The sequence below is a fragment of the Labrus bergylta genome, chromosome 1, assembly GCF_963930695.1.
Source record: "Labrus bergylta chromosome 1, fLabBer1.1, whole genome shotgun sequence".
In the NCBI taxonomy this organism is placed as follows: Eukaryota; Metazoa; Chordata; class Actinopteri; order Labriformes; family Labridae; genus Labrus; species Labrus bergylta.
This window is the reverse complement of record NC_089195.1, coordinates 32,612,411-32,630,431: the sequence shown is the minus strand read 5'-3', so window position 1 is coordinate 32,630,431 and position 18,021 is coordinate 32,612,411. Positions and strand designations below refer to the sequence as shown.

The 18,021-nt window shown below is 37.6% G+C and overlaps 1 protein-coding gene across 1 annotated transcript in view; it reads left to right on the top strand.

The window, feature by feature from the left end:
* Positions 1-18,021, top strand: part of usp43a (ubiquitin specific peptidase 43a) — a 119,804-nt gene that overhangs the window by 70,427 nt on the left and 31,356 nt on the right. The window contains exons 7-10 of the mRNA XM_020654153.3: positions 9-177; positions 2,993-3,104; positions 11,113-11,216; positions 17,191-17,268. Coding sequence (XP_020509809.2) covers positions 9-177; positions 2,993-3,104; positions 11,113-11,216; positions 17,191-17,268 — 463 coding nt within the window. The remainder of the gene's footprint in view (positions 1-8; positions 178-2,992; positions 3,105-11,112; positions 11,217-17,190; positions 17,269-18,021) is intronic.

Genomic DNA, 18,021 nt, shown 5'->3' with positions numbered 1-18,021 from the left:
CACCTCAGGGTATCACCACAGCCTCCCCTCCTCCCCCTACACCTCCACGGCCGGACCCGACGGTCAGAGGCTGCTCTCGTCTGGCACGCTCTCCTCTGAATACCTGAACCAGGGCGGCTCCTCCAAGGTCCTCTTCCTCATCTGCAACACAGCTGGATCTGGCCAGCAGGCTGTCAGGTGAGCTGCAGGCTGACGGATGCTCAAACTCTTATTGTTGCTGGTTCAGTGTTTTTTTTCTCTCTCAATGGTTTGGATTTGACCTGATGTTGTGTTCTCAGCTGATTGAGTCACAGAGCTACAAGGCTCCGTTCTTGTTTATTGATTTTCCAGCACATTGGGACAGTTTTGTGACTTTTATGAGGCAGTTTATCGAGCTTTAGATAAACTTTCTCCTGCTGCTGTGAGTCTTTTTTTTTTACAGTAAGGACAGCTTATTGAGTCTTTTCTCCTTTCATTAAAAAATACAATAACGATATTTGGTAGAAAATACAAACTCAAGAGTAGAACAATAATTATAATTTGTGTCGACTCGTCTCTACAGCCGGACTGTGCTCACTGAGCCTTTACATCGTCAGGACGTTTCTTAACCTCAAAGCTTTTACAGTGCTCACAAAGTTAATCTTCCAACTCTTTATATCTAGATGTGTTTGTATTTCTATTGCATTAATGCCACTGATGAGGCGGTTTTATTTAAAGGTCACATATTCTCCTCCTCTTCAACCAGTTTAAATAAGTCTCAGAGCTCCCCAAAACATGTGTGTGAAGTTTCTTGTTCTAAATCCACTCTGATCCTGTATTTGATCATGTCTATAAACCCCTCTATTTCAGCCCTGCTCAGAACAGGCTGTTTCTGTGTCTGTACCTTTAAATATGTAAATGAGCTGTGTCTGACCACGCCCCCTCTTTTGAAGGGCTTGGGTGTACTCTGTGCTTTCTTGCTCCGTGTTCTATTGTTTATGTTGAGAAGGCAGACTCAGAGGGCAGAACAAACACCTAGCTGTCGGAGTGTCACCCACCTGGGGGAGGGGTTACTGCCCTTTGTGATGTCATGAAGGGAAAATCTCCAAATGGCCTGTTTGAGCACACATTTTCTGAAAAGTGGAGTAGGCAAAAGACGGAGAGGATGGACTTTTCTCATCATTGGAGTGTTTGTAGACAGACTAGAGACACATATTAGAGTTAGAGAAACATGGTGAAGTTTAATTTGCAGAATATGTGACCTTTAAAGCTCTTGCAGCATGAGTTCCCGTTCATCTGTAGCTTGAGGCTGACTGTGCAGACATTTGAGACTAAGTGAAACATTTGCTCAAATTGAAGCACTTAACCTGTGAAAGTTTCAATTACTCGGTTGCCATATATTCCCCAAACAAGGGTAGGCAGCGTCATTAAGGCGCTAAGCACCTACAATGCCTGTCTTGTACAACAAAAACAAAAACAACAACACAGTGGGACAAACAGGCAGGGTGGATTATTTTGAGACAACAGACAAATCTTTTTTATTACTTTTTATTATTATCATGTCTTAACATACAGTACACATATTTTATATTCAACATAAGGATGACAATATTTTACATTTTTATAAGTGGTGTGGTGTCAAAAAGGTTGTGTCCCCCAGTGATGTGGAAATACTAAAAATAACACTTAAAATACAGAATGTTTGTTTAAAGTCGCTTGAAGTAAAACTGAGGTAGCTTGGATCTGTGTTACATAAATTACATAAATCTTTCCCTCCATCAAGGTTTTCTTCCCTTTCTCTACGATATTTAACATCTTTAGGAAGGGCAAACAAACAAATGAGTTATATAAAATGAAACAATAAAATGAAATTAAAAGAAAGAGAAGAAGAGTCAAAGGAGAAAGAAGAGAGAAAGAAAACAAAAAACAACAAAAAAAACAGACTTTACAAATCTATGTAAAGTTAGACATTAAACACCCCCATGCAGCTGGAATGGGATGATCCTTGTGTTCGACTATGAGACTGGAAGTCGACTGAGGCTTAGGCCAACACATCGTTGAAGGTTCAACTATATGAGGTCATCCCTAAGTCTACTATTCTTTTATCTTGTATTTTAAACGGCACGTTCATGAGGATCCTCACAGTTCTTTGTTTGGTTTGTTCAAACGTCTTCAGTAAATGTCAGTCACTGCGATGCCCCTGAAGCCATTAAGAGTCATTATGTGCTTAGTAACACAGCATCATATTAATGAGAGTATTCATTTAACCGAGGGTGGACAGTAATCATCTCGTACTCGGGGGGGGGGGCTTACTGTGTGCAAAGAAAGAGTTCCCATTGCTTGACTTAAGAACAGGGGGCTCAGACTTCCCTGCAGGGATCGACTGAGTTCAACATTGTTATCGACAAATAAGAAAGGTGGATTATTCTTTTTTTCCTTAAATTATCACAGTTGTAGTCAGCGTTCACTGTTTTAGTCTTTTAGTGTGTGATCTCTTTGACTCTGAGTGAAACTGAGCTAAAACTGCTGCTGAGTACACCACAGTCATCCAGATAACCAACAGTCCTTTGGAAGGTTTAATAAAGTTAGAACGGGATTATTAAAACCACTTTTACCTTGATTATAGTTAACATCTTTTTCATAGTGTTTTCCAGCACCTTACACTTCTTATGAAATGTTCCTCTGTTAAAGTATAGTTTGTCACATTCTGAAAATAATTACTTAACCACAATTAAGCTCTAATGGCTTCTCCTCTCCTCTCCTCTCCTCTCGTGTCCTCTCCCCTCCCCTCCCCTTCCTCCTCTCCTTTTCCTCTCCTCTCCTCTCCTCTCCTTTCCTCTCCTCTCATGTCTGTCCTCTCCTTTCCTCTCCCTTTCGTGTCCTCTCCTCTTCTCTCCTCTCGTGTCCTCTCCCCTCCCCTCCCCTTCCTCCTCTCCTTTTCCCCTCCCCTCCTCTCCTCTCCTCTCCTCTCCTCTCCTCTCCTCTCCTCTCCTCTCATCCCCTCCCCTCCTCTCCTCTCCTCTCCTCCCCTCAGGTTTGGACCTCCGTTTCTCATGCGGGAGGACAGGAGTATCTCCTGGGACCAGCTGCAGCAGAGCATCCTCAGCAAGCTCTATTATCTGATGCTGAATGGATCTCAGGCTCAGGTAATGACCACACACCCGATAAGCAATAACATGTCAGCCTCTCTGTTCTGTGACCTGAAGACTTCAGCTCAGTACCTTTTTCACTCCAGTGGACCAAACAAAAATAGAAGATTAGAGATCATTTAGAAGTTTGATCTGTTTTCAATTAGGTTGAATTCTTTGTTTTAATAAGTCTGCAATTGTTTACCATTGCATCTGCCCCTTTTTAACACTTTAAAACCAAAGATTAATCAGCAAAAACATGTGTTTAAAATACCAAACAACGATCCCCGACAAGCAAAACCACTCCAGCTTCATCGGTTTGTCCAAAGACGGTTCAAGTGTTCTGCACAGGCCTCAAACAATAGCTCTACTCTGGATTACACACACACACACACACACACACACACACACACACACACACTGTCCCCACTGCTGGTGGCCAGGTTGCCATGGTGACAGACAATAGTTGAGGTAGCCTTATCCAAAGCGAGCGGCCCCTTGGCTTCATAAGAAAAAAGAAGTGAAGAGGAGGTGAGGGAGAAACTGATCAGGATCTGGGTTCATCGAGGAGCCGGTCTGACCAGAAACAAACTCTGTGAACCTCGTGTTGTCCTCGTGGTACTTTTAAAAAAATGATAACAACAATCAACAGAGCCCTCTGGATGTTTAATGTGCATATTTTATGACTAAACTCCCTCTGTTCAGTGATGTAAGGTCTCATTTAATTATGATGATATGCTAGTTTGATTGATTCATTTCTTTATTTCTGACATGTGGTTTGAACAAAAAAGCAATCAACAATACAACAATATCAGTCACCACATTCAACACAAACCAATCAGAACATGATTTAAAAAGAAGTAGGAAGAAGTTTACACCTAGTTCATCTTTCCTCTCTACTTTTCAACAACGACAACACAGATATCTCCTCAGTGTCAAAAGTAGAGAAAATAAATACATGAAATAATACATTCAAACAAGCTGTCACAATCTCTCCTCTTCCTGGTAACTATTGAAACATTTCTTTGGTACTATTTCTTGCACCGAATCAAGTTTGTGCTGTTAAATAAGTTGATGGTTCTTGAGGTTATGGTTAGATCACTCTCATATCAACAGGAAAGCATCACAGTATTGATTATAATCTTCAATCTGTATGACAGGCAGCGAGTGTAAGAGTACTTCATAGTGTCGTCTGGCCCTTAGTCTTTGATAAGAGATGTTTTGGCTCCACCTAGAGGTTTGGCTGGGGAGGTACAACTTGTAGTTCAGGGTATGAAAAAAAAAAGAAAACAGAAAACCAGACACACATGAAGAAAGAAGAAGACCTGTGAAATACAGACAAGCAGGAAGAAGAGGAATGAATGAAAAGAGATCCGTGAGAAAACATCCATGTGTTTGTTTTTTCACCTAGCCATGTTGGCTTTTATGAGTTCAGGAGATCAAATCAATCAATCAATCAATCAATTTTTATTTGTATAGCGTCAACTCATAACAAGTGTTATCTCGAGACACTTTACAAAAAGCAGGTAATAGACCTTACTTATTGCTATATTACAAAGACCCGGCCTATCCATCATGAACGCCCTAGCAAAGCAATGAAATGCTTCCTCAGTGTAACTGCTGCTCATTAAAAGAGCCCACGCTTCTTACTTACTGGTGATGACCAGGGGGCGTGTCTGGACTTTTTTTAAGCTGGGGTGGCCCACCTGGGGAACTGACTTATGCAGGGGTGGCATGACGTTTGTGGGCACACCTATTAAAATGTATTTAATGTTTTTACCCTTTCTACCACCTCAAATGATATGTAAGTTGTAGATTTTGACAGCATATAAGTCGTCTTCATCTTCACTTCATTCTTTAGGGAGTCAAAAAAAGATTTTTGTGCATTCACAAGTAATAGTTTTTAGAAAATTGCTCAAGCTCTTGCACCCTGTCTAATTTACAAAAATAAATGTATTGTCAATTAACTCCCTTGCAAGTCAGACAATGTGCGAAAGTTTGACATTTTTATGAAATTGTCAAGTATTTATTTACTAACTGAAAGAGCTACCATTAGCCTGTTGAAAACAGCCAGAACAGTTGATTTGTACTGAAGTCCCGCCTCTGATTAGGCAAACAGTCAATCATAGATTTTGATTTTTGAGGTGGCCATCTGATTGAATGTTGACAGAAGATTGATCAACAGGTTGAAAACTGGAGACAGATTCAGCAACTTAAGGAGGGGGCTTACAGGAAGAAGCCTGGGCTGGTTTATAAACTATAAGCTGTTTGTGTTCACACACACAGCTCGTCCAGAACATTTAAGTAGTTTTGAGCATGTTTGAAAATACCTCACATCTACATCAGCTCTCATTCAATATTTAATGAAGGTCAGGATTCGTACAGTCCAGTTTCATTCAAAAAACACTAACCTCTAAATACCTCTTAATAACTGTTTGAGTGTCTGGTCTGCTCGTCCTCGATAAGGCCACTGCTTCAGTATTAACCAACTCATTTATTTCTCTTTATGCTCCACTGCAGCCGCCAGAGTGCATTAGCTCCCAGATTCTGCTCCCTCTCACTCTGCTCCCTTCTCAGGCCTCATGTCTGTGCTGCTGAGGCATCAGAGGAGCTACTTATTATATTCTCTCAGTGCTTCGTTTCTGTTGGAGTGAGGCTGAGCTAAGAGGGAGACTGCTAGAAGAGGAGGCTGTTACTTTTTTTTTCTTCTGTTATGGTGGTATTATGTGACGGTTCTGCAGAACTCAAACCAAAATTAAAGAACGGTTTGGTTGACACAGAACATACAACTTACAACAACTCTGCAAATCCTTATATGTGGTCTTTCATTCTTACACGGTTTAGTTAAATACTTCAGTACCTCAGGTTGTCTAAATTTTTGATACTAGGATTTCGTTATAGCGTTGCAAAGTACCAAAGCTTAAATAAAAACGTGGCATCATCAGTGATATTTTAAAACGAGTATGTAATATACCTGCTGACTGAAATGATAAAGGTACCTTACTATCTGATCAGACATTAAGGAAACATGCTATGTTGAAGTGCTGGCTTCTCTGACAACAATGCAGCAGCCAGTATGTCCTCCTTCTAACTTTAGATTCTGCTCCTGAATGCTCTGGATTTGTTTGGACCAGAGAAGGTAGGCGGTTTTAAGACACCCCCCCACCACACGGCCGTTTTGGACACCCCTCGGTTTGTCAGATATGAGAGCAGTTATCAGGTCAACAGGTGTTGCAGCGATGGAAGCGGGCAAGAGAAGTGGTTCAGATAGAAGTGATTGTACCCGACCTAAAAAGCCTCTGCATGTTTCTAATAAGCTCCACGAGCAGAAACGTGCTCAAACTAGGATCAATATTGGAGATGCTTTTGAAAAATGGAGAGAGGTTAGAACACAGAAAGGTTTACAGACCCATGCAGAGCTGGATAAACACTGAAGCTTCAGAGTCCACCACATGGCAACCTGTGTGAGATCGACATCGAGGAGGGGGCGGGGGGAGACAGCGCTCTACAATGTTCTGAATTTGAATTTAATTCAGACAGCATGAAGGATTTAATCTGCATTTTTAGTTATTTAAAAACAAGGATTGATGTAATCCTTCTGTTGCAGTAATACTGACTCAGGGATTGATATCTTTAGATTTTAACTAGAATTGCATCAGAGTTATATATTCTGACAACCTCGGGACATCTCCCCGTCTAACAGCAAGTGAAGTGAAAGATTAAGCTCTTTACTCCCCAGCTTATAATAGATCACATGTTACCACGGAAACAATAAAGACTGTAATTACAAGGCAATTAAACACAACACTGCTGATACAGAGTACTTTGTTCTTAGCATATGAACACTAAATAACTATCTTATATCTTAGTGTTTTGTAGGAAGAAGGCGTTGGGTCATTCTCAGTGATGTTATTAATGTGTTGAATGTGTTGTGTTAAATTTATCTTCTCGTACATTTATTGGCCTTGTATCCATCGGTCTTCTGCTTCTTTTTATGCTTCTTTGTCTGTTTTTTTGCACATTTTGAACTACTGCTGTGGTTTAAGGTTTGTAAGCCCTTGGGGGGCCCCTTACTTGCCTGGGGCCCACAAGCAGTTGCAACACACATAAATCTGGTGGATGTTCTGGGTTACACCTCGATTATCTCTGAGTATAAAGAAAGGTTGAATGAATGATTTAAAGAACTGACATACTTTTTCTTACCACATTTAGAAAAAAACAAAGATACAATCTTCTTTGGATAACTTTTCATACACAATCAAGTTTGGATGGTTTTTTTTGTATTCTTCTTCATCTAAAAAGTGTTTCTCTAACTGTGTCTACTTCATTCATTTCAATGAACTTTGACTAAAATACAAAAAAAAGGCCTGAGGCTCAGACACTTCAGCTGCATTAGAAACTAAATCTTTCAAACTGACCGACGGACATTATAAGGAGGCGTTATATTGCAGGAATGTCGCATCACTTTGAGTTTGTATTTGTTGTGTCAATGATCACCTCTCATCTGTGAAACTTACTGTTCATAGGAACCCCCTGGAACCCCCCAGGTGCTCACTTTCCAAGTCTCTGTTCAAAGTTCTCATACCGGCTTCTCTTTGAAAGTCGTATGTCTAATGCACTCTGAAGTGTAAGAGTTGAATTTAATGGTCTTAGTTTAAGAAAAGCCTCCCTGCCAAAACCGAGACGTCTGCACCGCTCTAAATCTTTATTGCATGAGTCTCTGACGGAGAAAGTGACCCTGAAAAAGACTTCTTCTTTCTCTGCACTCTTTATGATTATTTTAAAATGACTTTAAATCTCCTCCAACAATGTCGGATTTGAACCAATCAGCAGTGAGCAAACGTTGAATGAAAATCTAATTCCGGTTGTGCAGGTGTTTTGTTGATGTTGCCTTCACTGACCATCAAATAAAACGTATTATGCAATCTTAATTAAGCAGACTGTAGAGTTTGTAAGGTATGGCCGGTCGTTCCTTGGTGGAATGCGGGCTTCCTGAATGACATTCTGGCACAAGAACTTTTGTCTCGTCTCATCTCTGACATTATTTATGGTTATATCCATCATTATCTGCCTTCTGAGAGGGAGACATATCTGACTGTAGGTTCTGAAAGGGCATTATTAAGGTTGAGCATTTCAAGGAAATTTACAGGAATATCACCCACTCACACACTTATGATCTGATCTCATTTGTCCCTCGTTATGCTGATGAACATGGAGCCTCATGCAGCTTGATTAGCCTTCAAAAACAAATGACTGTGACTACCGACCGTGATGCAGCACAGAGAGAACAACGAAATGCTGAAGTGGTACAGAGATGACGATCATTATGGACTCAAGTGTAAAGAAAAACAGACAAAACGATCCGTGTGATTACACAGATTCACATTATGAAGCATCAGTACCCTAACTGTGCTGCTTTAATGTAAACCAGGGGTGGCTGGTGCATTAGTTCACAGAGGGATCAGGGTGTGAATCTTTGTATGTTAGCTCATTGCTAACACATAATGGAAATTTCCATTGAGGTGCTAAATGATGTAGAATTCTAGTTGCAGTAATCTTTACTTAAGAAACTACTTTAACTTAAGAATTTAAAGTAAAATAGATTTAAGTTAAATACTTTACTGACCGACGCTAACAGCTGAGCCACAGCGGCCCCCGAGTCCATTTACCATTTTAAAACCGGCCTCAGCTTCACCTCTTTGCCCATTTCTAGATGAAAAAGGTAGATGGAGATATCATTTCCAACATGGCGACCACCAATGTCCGGCTTCAAAATGGCTCTCGATAAAACCAATGGCTTCTACGTCCATGTTTTATACAGTCTTTTGCTTGAAATGTGAAATAATGTTCCAAAAGACAAACAGCTTAAAGCCTTTGCATCATGTTTTTTTGAGTCCTGTGTAATATTGGATTTCTTTGCTAGCCTCCTAGCGCTATGATACCGTAGTTAATTGGTTAAACCACGTCCACATGGCTGCTATATTAAGACATCGGCTGTGTTATCGATGTGCCATCTGAAAATTGCTATGAAATGTTCTTGCATGATTGCCTCCTTGAACTCTTGTTTCTGAGGTGATTCACTTCAAAGCGAGACTGTCTCATATATTGTGGGGGTGTTGTCATGACTGCTGGTAGCAGCAATTATCTCTGTTCTCAGATAAACCTCTGTGATAAGTGGAGTAGTGGAAGCTGTCTTTATAAAGAAATACCATTTCTTTCAGAGTGGGGGTTTGTTTGCCCTTGTCCTACAATGAACAAAGATTTTTTTTCCACAAAAAGCAACTCGGGGATGTAATGTTCCCTCGCTCCACCTCACACAAGAGTTCACCCTGTAGATTGATACAACTCGCAGCAGGTCAGAGCTTTTCTGTTGTTGTGCACACATTGAGGTGTTTTGGAGAGGTTTTCAACATAATCACAGTTCCTCCAGCACAAATCCAGCTATCCTTGAGACGCATATCCGAGCTCCACAGTTCATTGTTGAATTGAATTGAGGAATCTTTCCAGTAAAAGCTGCACTGCACTCGTCGCCATTTGTCGATTTACAAATGTAAGTTATTTTCAGCTGTTGGTCTGTTCAGAAACAATTAGAAGAAAACTCTGCATTAGGAAAAACACTTTCCACTGATGAATAACATCCCCGTGCTGCTGCAAACACATTGGTGTTGTAGAACTCAAGACCGGTCTCCAGACCACTTTTTGAAGGTCTCGTCTCGGAATCGCCAACATTTTTGCTCTGTCTTGTCTCGGTCTCAGTCTGGGCCGACTCTTAAATAAAGACCACCACTGAAAGGCTTCTTTCTCATGTCATTACTGTGATTAGAAGGCAAACGACTAAGATCTAAAACAACAAATGAAACTTCAATTGGATGTCTGTGTAGGTTCCTCAGTCATCCAACGGCAACTGGACTGGTTGAAGATCTCGAAGAGGCTTACATTTCTAGCTCCGTCCACCGGAAAGTTTAGAACTGAAGAAGCCCTTCGGCGGAGAGATTGGGAAAGGTCTTTAGGATCTTCAACCAGTCCAGTTGCCTTTGGATCAAGCTTAGAAAATACTTGTACATTTAATTTGTAGTTTGGTTTGCCCCCCCGGTTACAACTGCAACCTTCCCGGTGTCACGGTCTAAATTAGGGAAACGCCCACTTAACATAAGTTGATGATTTTTCATTGATATGTATGGTCTCGGTCTTGCCTAGCTTGGTCTTGGTCTGGGTCTCGACTTGGTCTCTATCTCTGTCTTGTCTCGGCCTGCCTTGGTCTTGGTCTCGTTCTCTATATGTCTTGGTCTTGGTCTTGGTCTTGGTCTTGGCCTTGGCCTTGGTCTTGGTCTTGGTCTTGGTCTTGGTCTTGGTCTTGGCCTTAGTCTCGTTCTCTATATGTCTTGGCCTTGGCCTTGGTCTTGGCCTTGGCCTTGGCCTTGGTCTTGGCCTTGGCCTTGGCCTTGGCCTTGGCCTTGGCCTTGGCCTTGGTCTTGGCCTTAGTCTCGTTCTCTATATGTCTTGGTCTTGGCCTTGGCCTTGGTCTTGGCCTTGGCCTTGGCCTTGGCCTTGGCCTTGGCCTTGGCCTTAGTCTCATTCTCTATATGTCTTGGTCTTGGTCTTGGTCTCATTCTCTATATGTCTTGGTCTTGGTCTTGGTCTTGTTCTCTATATGTCTCAGTCTTGTCTCAGTCTCGCCCTGCCTTGGTCTTGGTCTCTTTCTTGAAATGTCTTGGTCTTGGTCTTGGTCTCATTCTCTATATGTCTTGGTCTTGGTCTTGGTCTTGTTCTCTATATGTCTCAGTCTTGTCTCAGTCTCGCCCTGCCTTGGTCTTGGTCTCTTTCTCGAAATGTCTCAGTCTTGCCTCGGTCTTGGAGCACTCTGGACTCAGGTATGTCTTGGCCTCAGTTGGTGTGGTCTTGACTTCAACACTAAAACACATGACACAACTCAAGTGACAAACTGGTTTCAATGTTTGGGTATAACGTGAACGTTACTGATACAGTTAGCTCACAGAAGTGCTAAAATGTGTTGCTCTCTCTGCAGAACGCCGGGGTGCTGTTCAGGATCAGAGTGGTGGGGGGATCAGCAGCGTACAGCTACCTCTCTCCCCAGGACAGCCGGCCACTGTACCATCCAGCGGTCGACAGGTAGGACACACAAAAACAAATACTCTCACACACACAACATACTGTGCTGAGCTCTACACTTTGACTGTACGGTACAACAGAGACATGTGGTCAGGGGAGGCAAATATCATCAAAAGTACAAAACAAATAATGATTAAATAAAATAAATAGATATATATTATTCTACTGATCTGTGTTATAAATGTTATTTCTGTACGATTCCAAAAATTACAATCATTTTCATGATCAAAATTGCTGAATTCGCATATTTCCGGCCGGTTCCCCCATAGAGGTGAGGCAGCGACGAGCTGAGCCTCATCTTTGCGCAATCCCTCACAAACTGGGTCGAGCGTATGCCTTTTTCTTTCTTACTGTTTGTCACCAATGTAATGTTTTTAGACACTTTTATTATACATCCTCACTTTCCATAGAATAAGTAATGTATTTCACTTGTGTTTATAACATGTTTAGTCTAATTTGACATAAAACCGCATTGGCAGCCAGTACCTCTGCCTCACCTGAAGGGGGCGTGCGTCAGGTTGCGAGTTTATGCTTGGTTTGATGTTGCTCATCTTCTATGCAGAATTTTTATTTGAAAAATTCGCTCTGTTTGCAAAAATGGAAAAGGAAGATTTTAAATCTAAGCTTAAAGACTTCTCAAAACAGGACTTTCAATCAATACGTGAAGTGATAAATAATGGAAGACTTTTAAAACTAAAAGAAGATAATGAGGACTTTTACAACAAAGTCACAGATATTTTAGTCCAGAAGGATAGGCGAATGGACTTTGTTTACAAGTAAAGGTAAGACCATGAATACACCGCAGTATATATGCCTACTTTTATTGAATGAGTATGAATTGTGGAATTGCAATGGAAAAAAAATTCTGAGGCGCTATGAATTTAACGGTCTTCCTTGGCCAAATATGCACCTTCCCTCTATGTGTGTGTAAATAATGCTGATATGAATGGTGAGTTTAAGCTATTCTATAAATGGGTTCATATATTTGTAAATCTGACTCTGAAAAAGTCAGTGCCTCACCAGCCACGAACCTCACCGCACGTCACTGCTGTACAATCTTTCTTTTTGTGGCTCATGACACACATGTAATCATTTCTGTACATGCCGTGACATTTTCAAAGGAAAAACAGGTGAAGGCTAATTCATAGTTACATAAAAACAACAGCTTATACAAGCTTTTTCAATGGCAATGCCATGTCAATGAAGCACTGCTTGAGACAATATAATGCAGCCTCTAATTAATGTTACAACTGAAGTGAGATTAGGTCGTGTTGAGAACCACGTCAGACAGGTTTTCAAGTGGTTTGGACAAAGAAGCTCGAGCTCCTTTCAGAACCAACAGGTAAAGCTGTAAGAGGATTACTGGGAGTATAAGAGTATAAAGATAACAGTTTCAAGGTTTAAAGCTCCATGCTTAGCCGTGAGATAAATAAAAATGGAGGTGTCGCTTTACAACTGAGGAGCTTTGTTACTATCTCTTCTGTTGTTCCATTGATGCCTTTAAAAATGCACCAATCAGCCATAAGGTTATGAAAACCTTTGAAACATCATGTAGGGTCCTTGGACCCCACCAGTGGAGGTGTACAGGTGGTATCAGGCATCACAGTGTTTCGCAGCAGATCCTTTTAGTCCTGCAAGTTGAGAGGTGAGGCCTCCATGGATCTTGAGCACATCCATCTGGGGAATATGGCGGGAATATGCTAGGCGCTTTCTACCGTGGATAGGGGTCAACATGGGCACCTTGACCAGTCTGCAGCTACGAAGCCCCTTCACAACAAACTGGGATGCCCTCTGTGTTCCGGCACTCTGCTTTTACGCTCTGCTCCTCATGTAGCGTCCAGATTTTGCACTGTGTGACTAGTTAAATGTAGTCTGGCACGTCAAAACTAACTCTGCCACACACATTGCTGACGGTCCTCTATACCTAATTATATCGTTGCAAAGTACTACATAGTACATTATTACATAGTATTAATAGCTCATCAACGATACGATAATGAGGGGGTCCTTGGACAAATTTCTCACCTGAAAGGGGTCCATGGTCTAAAAAAGTTTGAGAACCCCTGCTTTATACAGCTGTCAAAATAACGTCCCGAGGCTGCGTTCACACTGCAAGTCTTAAAGCTCAGTGTGTGTGCAACCACCACTTTTTGAAGCTAATTTAAAAAAAACTAAATTAATGGTCATCGATTTTCGGAAAAAAAAAACCTCCCACTCAACCATCCCGCCTATGATCAAAGACACACATGTGGAGAATGTACCTGGACACAGTGACTAACAAGAACTTAAATCATGGTAAGAACACAAAGGCTATCTGGAAAAAAAAGGGGCCCGCAGAGACTGCACTTTCTGCGCAGAATGAACACTTTTTATTTTTTATGAACATATTTTATTGCCATTTTATAATGTTTCGGGAACACATAACAATACAAAAGCATCCCACAAGTTTCTTATAAAGCCACCCATCCAAGCCCTCCCCCTGCCACTCCACCCCCACAATGACAATTCCACCAATAAGACACAACAATTAAAAACAGTACTAATAAAGTTAATTAAATAATAAGAGGTACATTGGTGCAAAATCAATAATACAGACAAGAAATAATAACATAAATAATAATAGAGTAAAAATAATACTAACATTTCAATAAAAATAAATAAATGAATAAAATAATAATAATAAGATAAGTATAATAATAAGATTAGTATAATAATAAGATAAGTATAATAATAAGATTAGTATAATAATAAGATAAGTATAATAATAAGATTAGTATAATAATAAGATAAGCATAATAATAAGATTAGTATAATAATAAGATTAGTATAATAATAAGATAAGCATAATAATAAGATAAGTATAATAATAAGATTAGTATAATAATAAGATTAGTATAATAATAAGATTAGTATAATAATAAGATTAGTATAATAATAAGATAAGCATAATAATAAGATAAGCATAATAATAAGATTAGTATAATAATAAGAATAGTATAATAATAAGATAAGTATAATAATAAGATAAGGATAATAATAAGATTAGTATAATAATAAGATTAGTATAATAATAAGATTAGTATAATAATAAGATAAGCATAATAATAAGATAAGCATAATAATAAGATTAGTATAATAATAAGATTAGTATAATAATAAGATAAGTATAATAATAAGATTAGTATAATAATAAGATTAGTATAATAATAAGATAAGCATAATAATAAGATTAGTATAATAATAAGATTAGTATAATAATAAGATTAGTATAATAATAAGATTAGTATAATAATAAGATAAGCATAATAATAAGATTAGTATAATAATAAGATTAGTATAATAATAAGATAAGTATAATAATAAGATTAGTATAATAATAAGATTAGTATAATAATAAGATAAGCATAATAATAAGATTAGTATAATAATAAGATAATCATAATAATAAGATTAGTAGAATGAACACTTTTAACATTTCAATAAAAATAAATAAATGAATAAAATAATAATAATAAGATAAGTATAATAATAAGATTAGTATAATAATAAGATAATTATAATAATAAGATTAGTATAATAATAAGATAAGTATAATAATAAGATTAGTATAATAATAAGATAAGCATAATAATAAGATTAGTATAATAATAAGATTAGTATAATAATAAGATAAGCATAATAATAAGATAAGTATAATAATAAGATTAGTATAATAATAAGATTAGTATAATAATAAGATTAGTATAATAATAAGATAAGCATAATAATAAGATAAGCATAATAATAAGATTAGTATAATAATAAGATTAGTATAATAATAAGATAAGTATAATAATAAGATAAGCATAATAATAAGATTAGTATAATAATAAGATTAGTATAATAATAAGATTAGTATAATAATAAGATAAGCATAATAATAAGATAAGCATAATAATAAGATTAGTATAATAATAAGATTAGTATAATAATAAGATAAGTATAATAATATTAGTATAATAATAAGATTAGTATAATAATAAGATAAGCATAATAATAAGATTAGTATAATAATAAGATTAGTATAATAATAAGATTAGTATAATAATAAGATTAGTATAATAATAAGATAAGCATAATAATAAGATTAGTATAATAATAAGATTAGTATAATAATAAGATAATCATAATAATAAGATTAGTAGAATGAACACTTTTAACATTTCAATAAAAATAAATAAATGAATAAAATAATAATAATAAGATAAGTATAATAATAAGATTAGTATAATAATAAGATAATTATAATAATAAGATTAGTATAATAATAAGATAAGTATAATAATAAGATTAGTATAATAATAAGATAAGCATAATAATAAGATTAGTATAATAATAAGATTAGTATAATAATAAGATAAGCATAATAATAAGATAAGTATAATAATAAGATTAGTATAATAATAAGATTAGTATAATAATAAGATTAGTATAATAATAAGATAAGCATAATAATAAGATAAGCATAATAATAAGATTAGTATAATAATAAGATTAGTATAATAATAAGATAAGTATAATAATAAGATAAGCATAATAATAAGATTAGTATAATAATAAGATTAGTATAATAATAAGATTAGTATAATAATAAGATAAGCATAATAATAAGATAAGCATAATAATAAGATTAGTATAATAATAAGATAAGTATAATAATAAGATTAGTATAATAATAAGATTAGTATAATAATAAGATAAGCATAATAATAAGATTAGTATAATAATAAGATTAGTATAATAATAAGATTAGTATAATAATAAGATAAGCATAATAATAAGATTAGTATAATAATAAGATTAGTATAATAATAAGATTAGTATAATAATAAGATAAGCATAATAATAAGATTAGTATAATAATAAGATTAGTATAATAATAAGATAATCATAATAATAAGATTAGTAGAATGAACACTTTTAATGTGGACAATACACTGATGGATTTATTCTAATGATCTTTTATTGAGTCCATGGGCTGGGGTCGATCCCAGCTGTAATTGGGCGAGAGGCGGGGTTACACCCTGGACTGATCACCTGTCAATCACAGGACTGACATGTAGAGACAGACAACCAGCCACACTCACACTCACATGCTGCACTCCAAGAAGCGTCACTTAATCCATCCTTCAAATGGAAGCTTCTTGGAGTGCAGCTCTTACTTTGCTTTCCTTAAATATTCATGTTTTTTTGCATCCAGCACCTACTGAGGGATGTGCATGTTTTTGTTTTATTTTTTACATTTATATGTTGGAGATTTTGACCACCATTTATCATATGGACATGATGTTACAGCCTGAGATTCAGTGGTTACATTCAGCATGAGTTTTTTTAAGATGAAGTGAAAACACAGTCAGTATTTCTGCCACGCTGGAGAACCTCTGGCTGCTTTCACTCAGGATTCAGAAGCTTCTGGAAATCAAAGAGGATTTACATTTTGAAGCAGCTCCCAAACATCCAGGATGAAAAAATGAAAAATGAAAAATGAAAAAAATATTCTGCCCTCAGCTGTCAGTGATTGTTAAATCTACTCTGGATTCAATCAGTCCTGTCTGGAAGATAAATACTGATGAATTTTTTATTTACGCTTGTGAGATCAAAGCGGTGAACTTAGTCTCTGTTATGTGATGCAAGCAGCATCCCTCACTACACAAAGATCCGTTATTGAATTTTAAGTCATGGGGTGAAGCCAGGTCTCACCTGGGCCCGGGGTCACTCTGTAAACTGCTGCTGCTGCTGTGTGTATAAAGATTCAATTAACGAGGCTCAAATGTTTGTTTCTTTATTCGTTATATGAAAGAAACACAAACTTCATGGTTGTAAGACTTTTGGACAGAAGGCTTCTCCACACACACAGAGACCTCAGGTGATACAATTAGCTCTTTCAAATTTAGACTGTAATCCGACTTTTTTCTTTGCCTTTTCTGAATTTAAGAGCGCTGAAGTTCTGCGGCCCTGGAGGACCCCCGCATGTGAAGCTCGTCCTCGAATGGGAGCCCAAGACTAAAGAATGGTGAGCTTTAAGACAGCCGTAATGTTTCTTACTCTTTGATAGCATGTATTTTAAACTACGGGGTTCCCAAACTTTTCAGCTTGCGACCCCAAAATAGGAGTGATGCACCTTTTGGAAAACTTCTTCCGGGTTGAAGATTTTTCAGAAACTCTGTTTAAGGTGTTTATGACACACTGTGCGCCGGTTTCTCGTGCGTGCGTGCGGACTGGATGGATTTAAACAGAAGAGGAAAACCTCTATTTTAATAAATAACAGCCCATGTGTGAAATAATGAAGTAAAAAAAATACTGCTATTGTTTCAACCCTTGTTCTATTTGAGTACACACAAACAAACACACACACACACACACACACACACACAAACAAACACACACACACACACACACACACACACACACACACACACACACACACACACACACACACGAACAAACACACACACACAAACATGGACACACACATGAACACACACACATGAGCAAACACACACACAAACATGGACACACACACACACACACATATAAATACACACACACACACACACACACACACACACACACACATAAAACCACAAACACACATGAACACACACACACACACAAACATGAACAAACACACACACACACACACACACACACACACACACACACGAACAAACACACAAACATGAACACACACACACACACACGAACACGAACAAACACACACATGAACACCCACACACACACACATGAACACTCACACACACATATG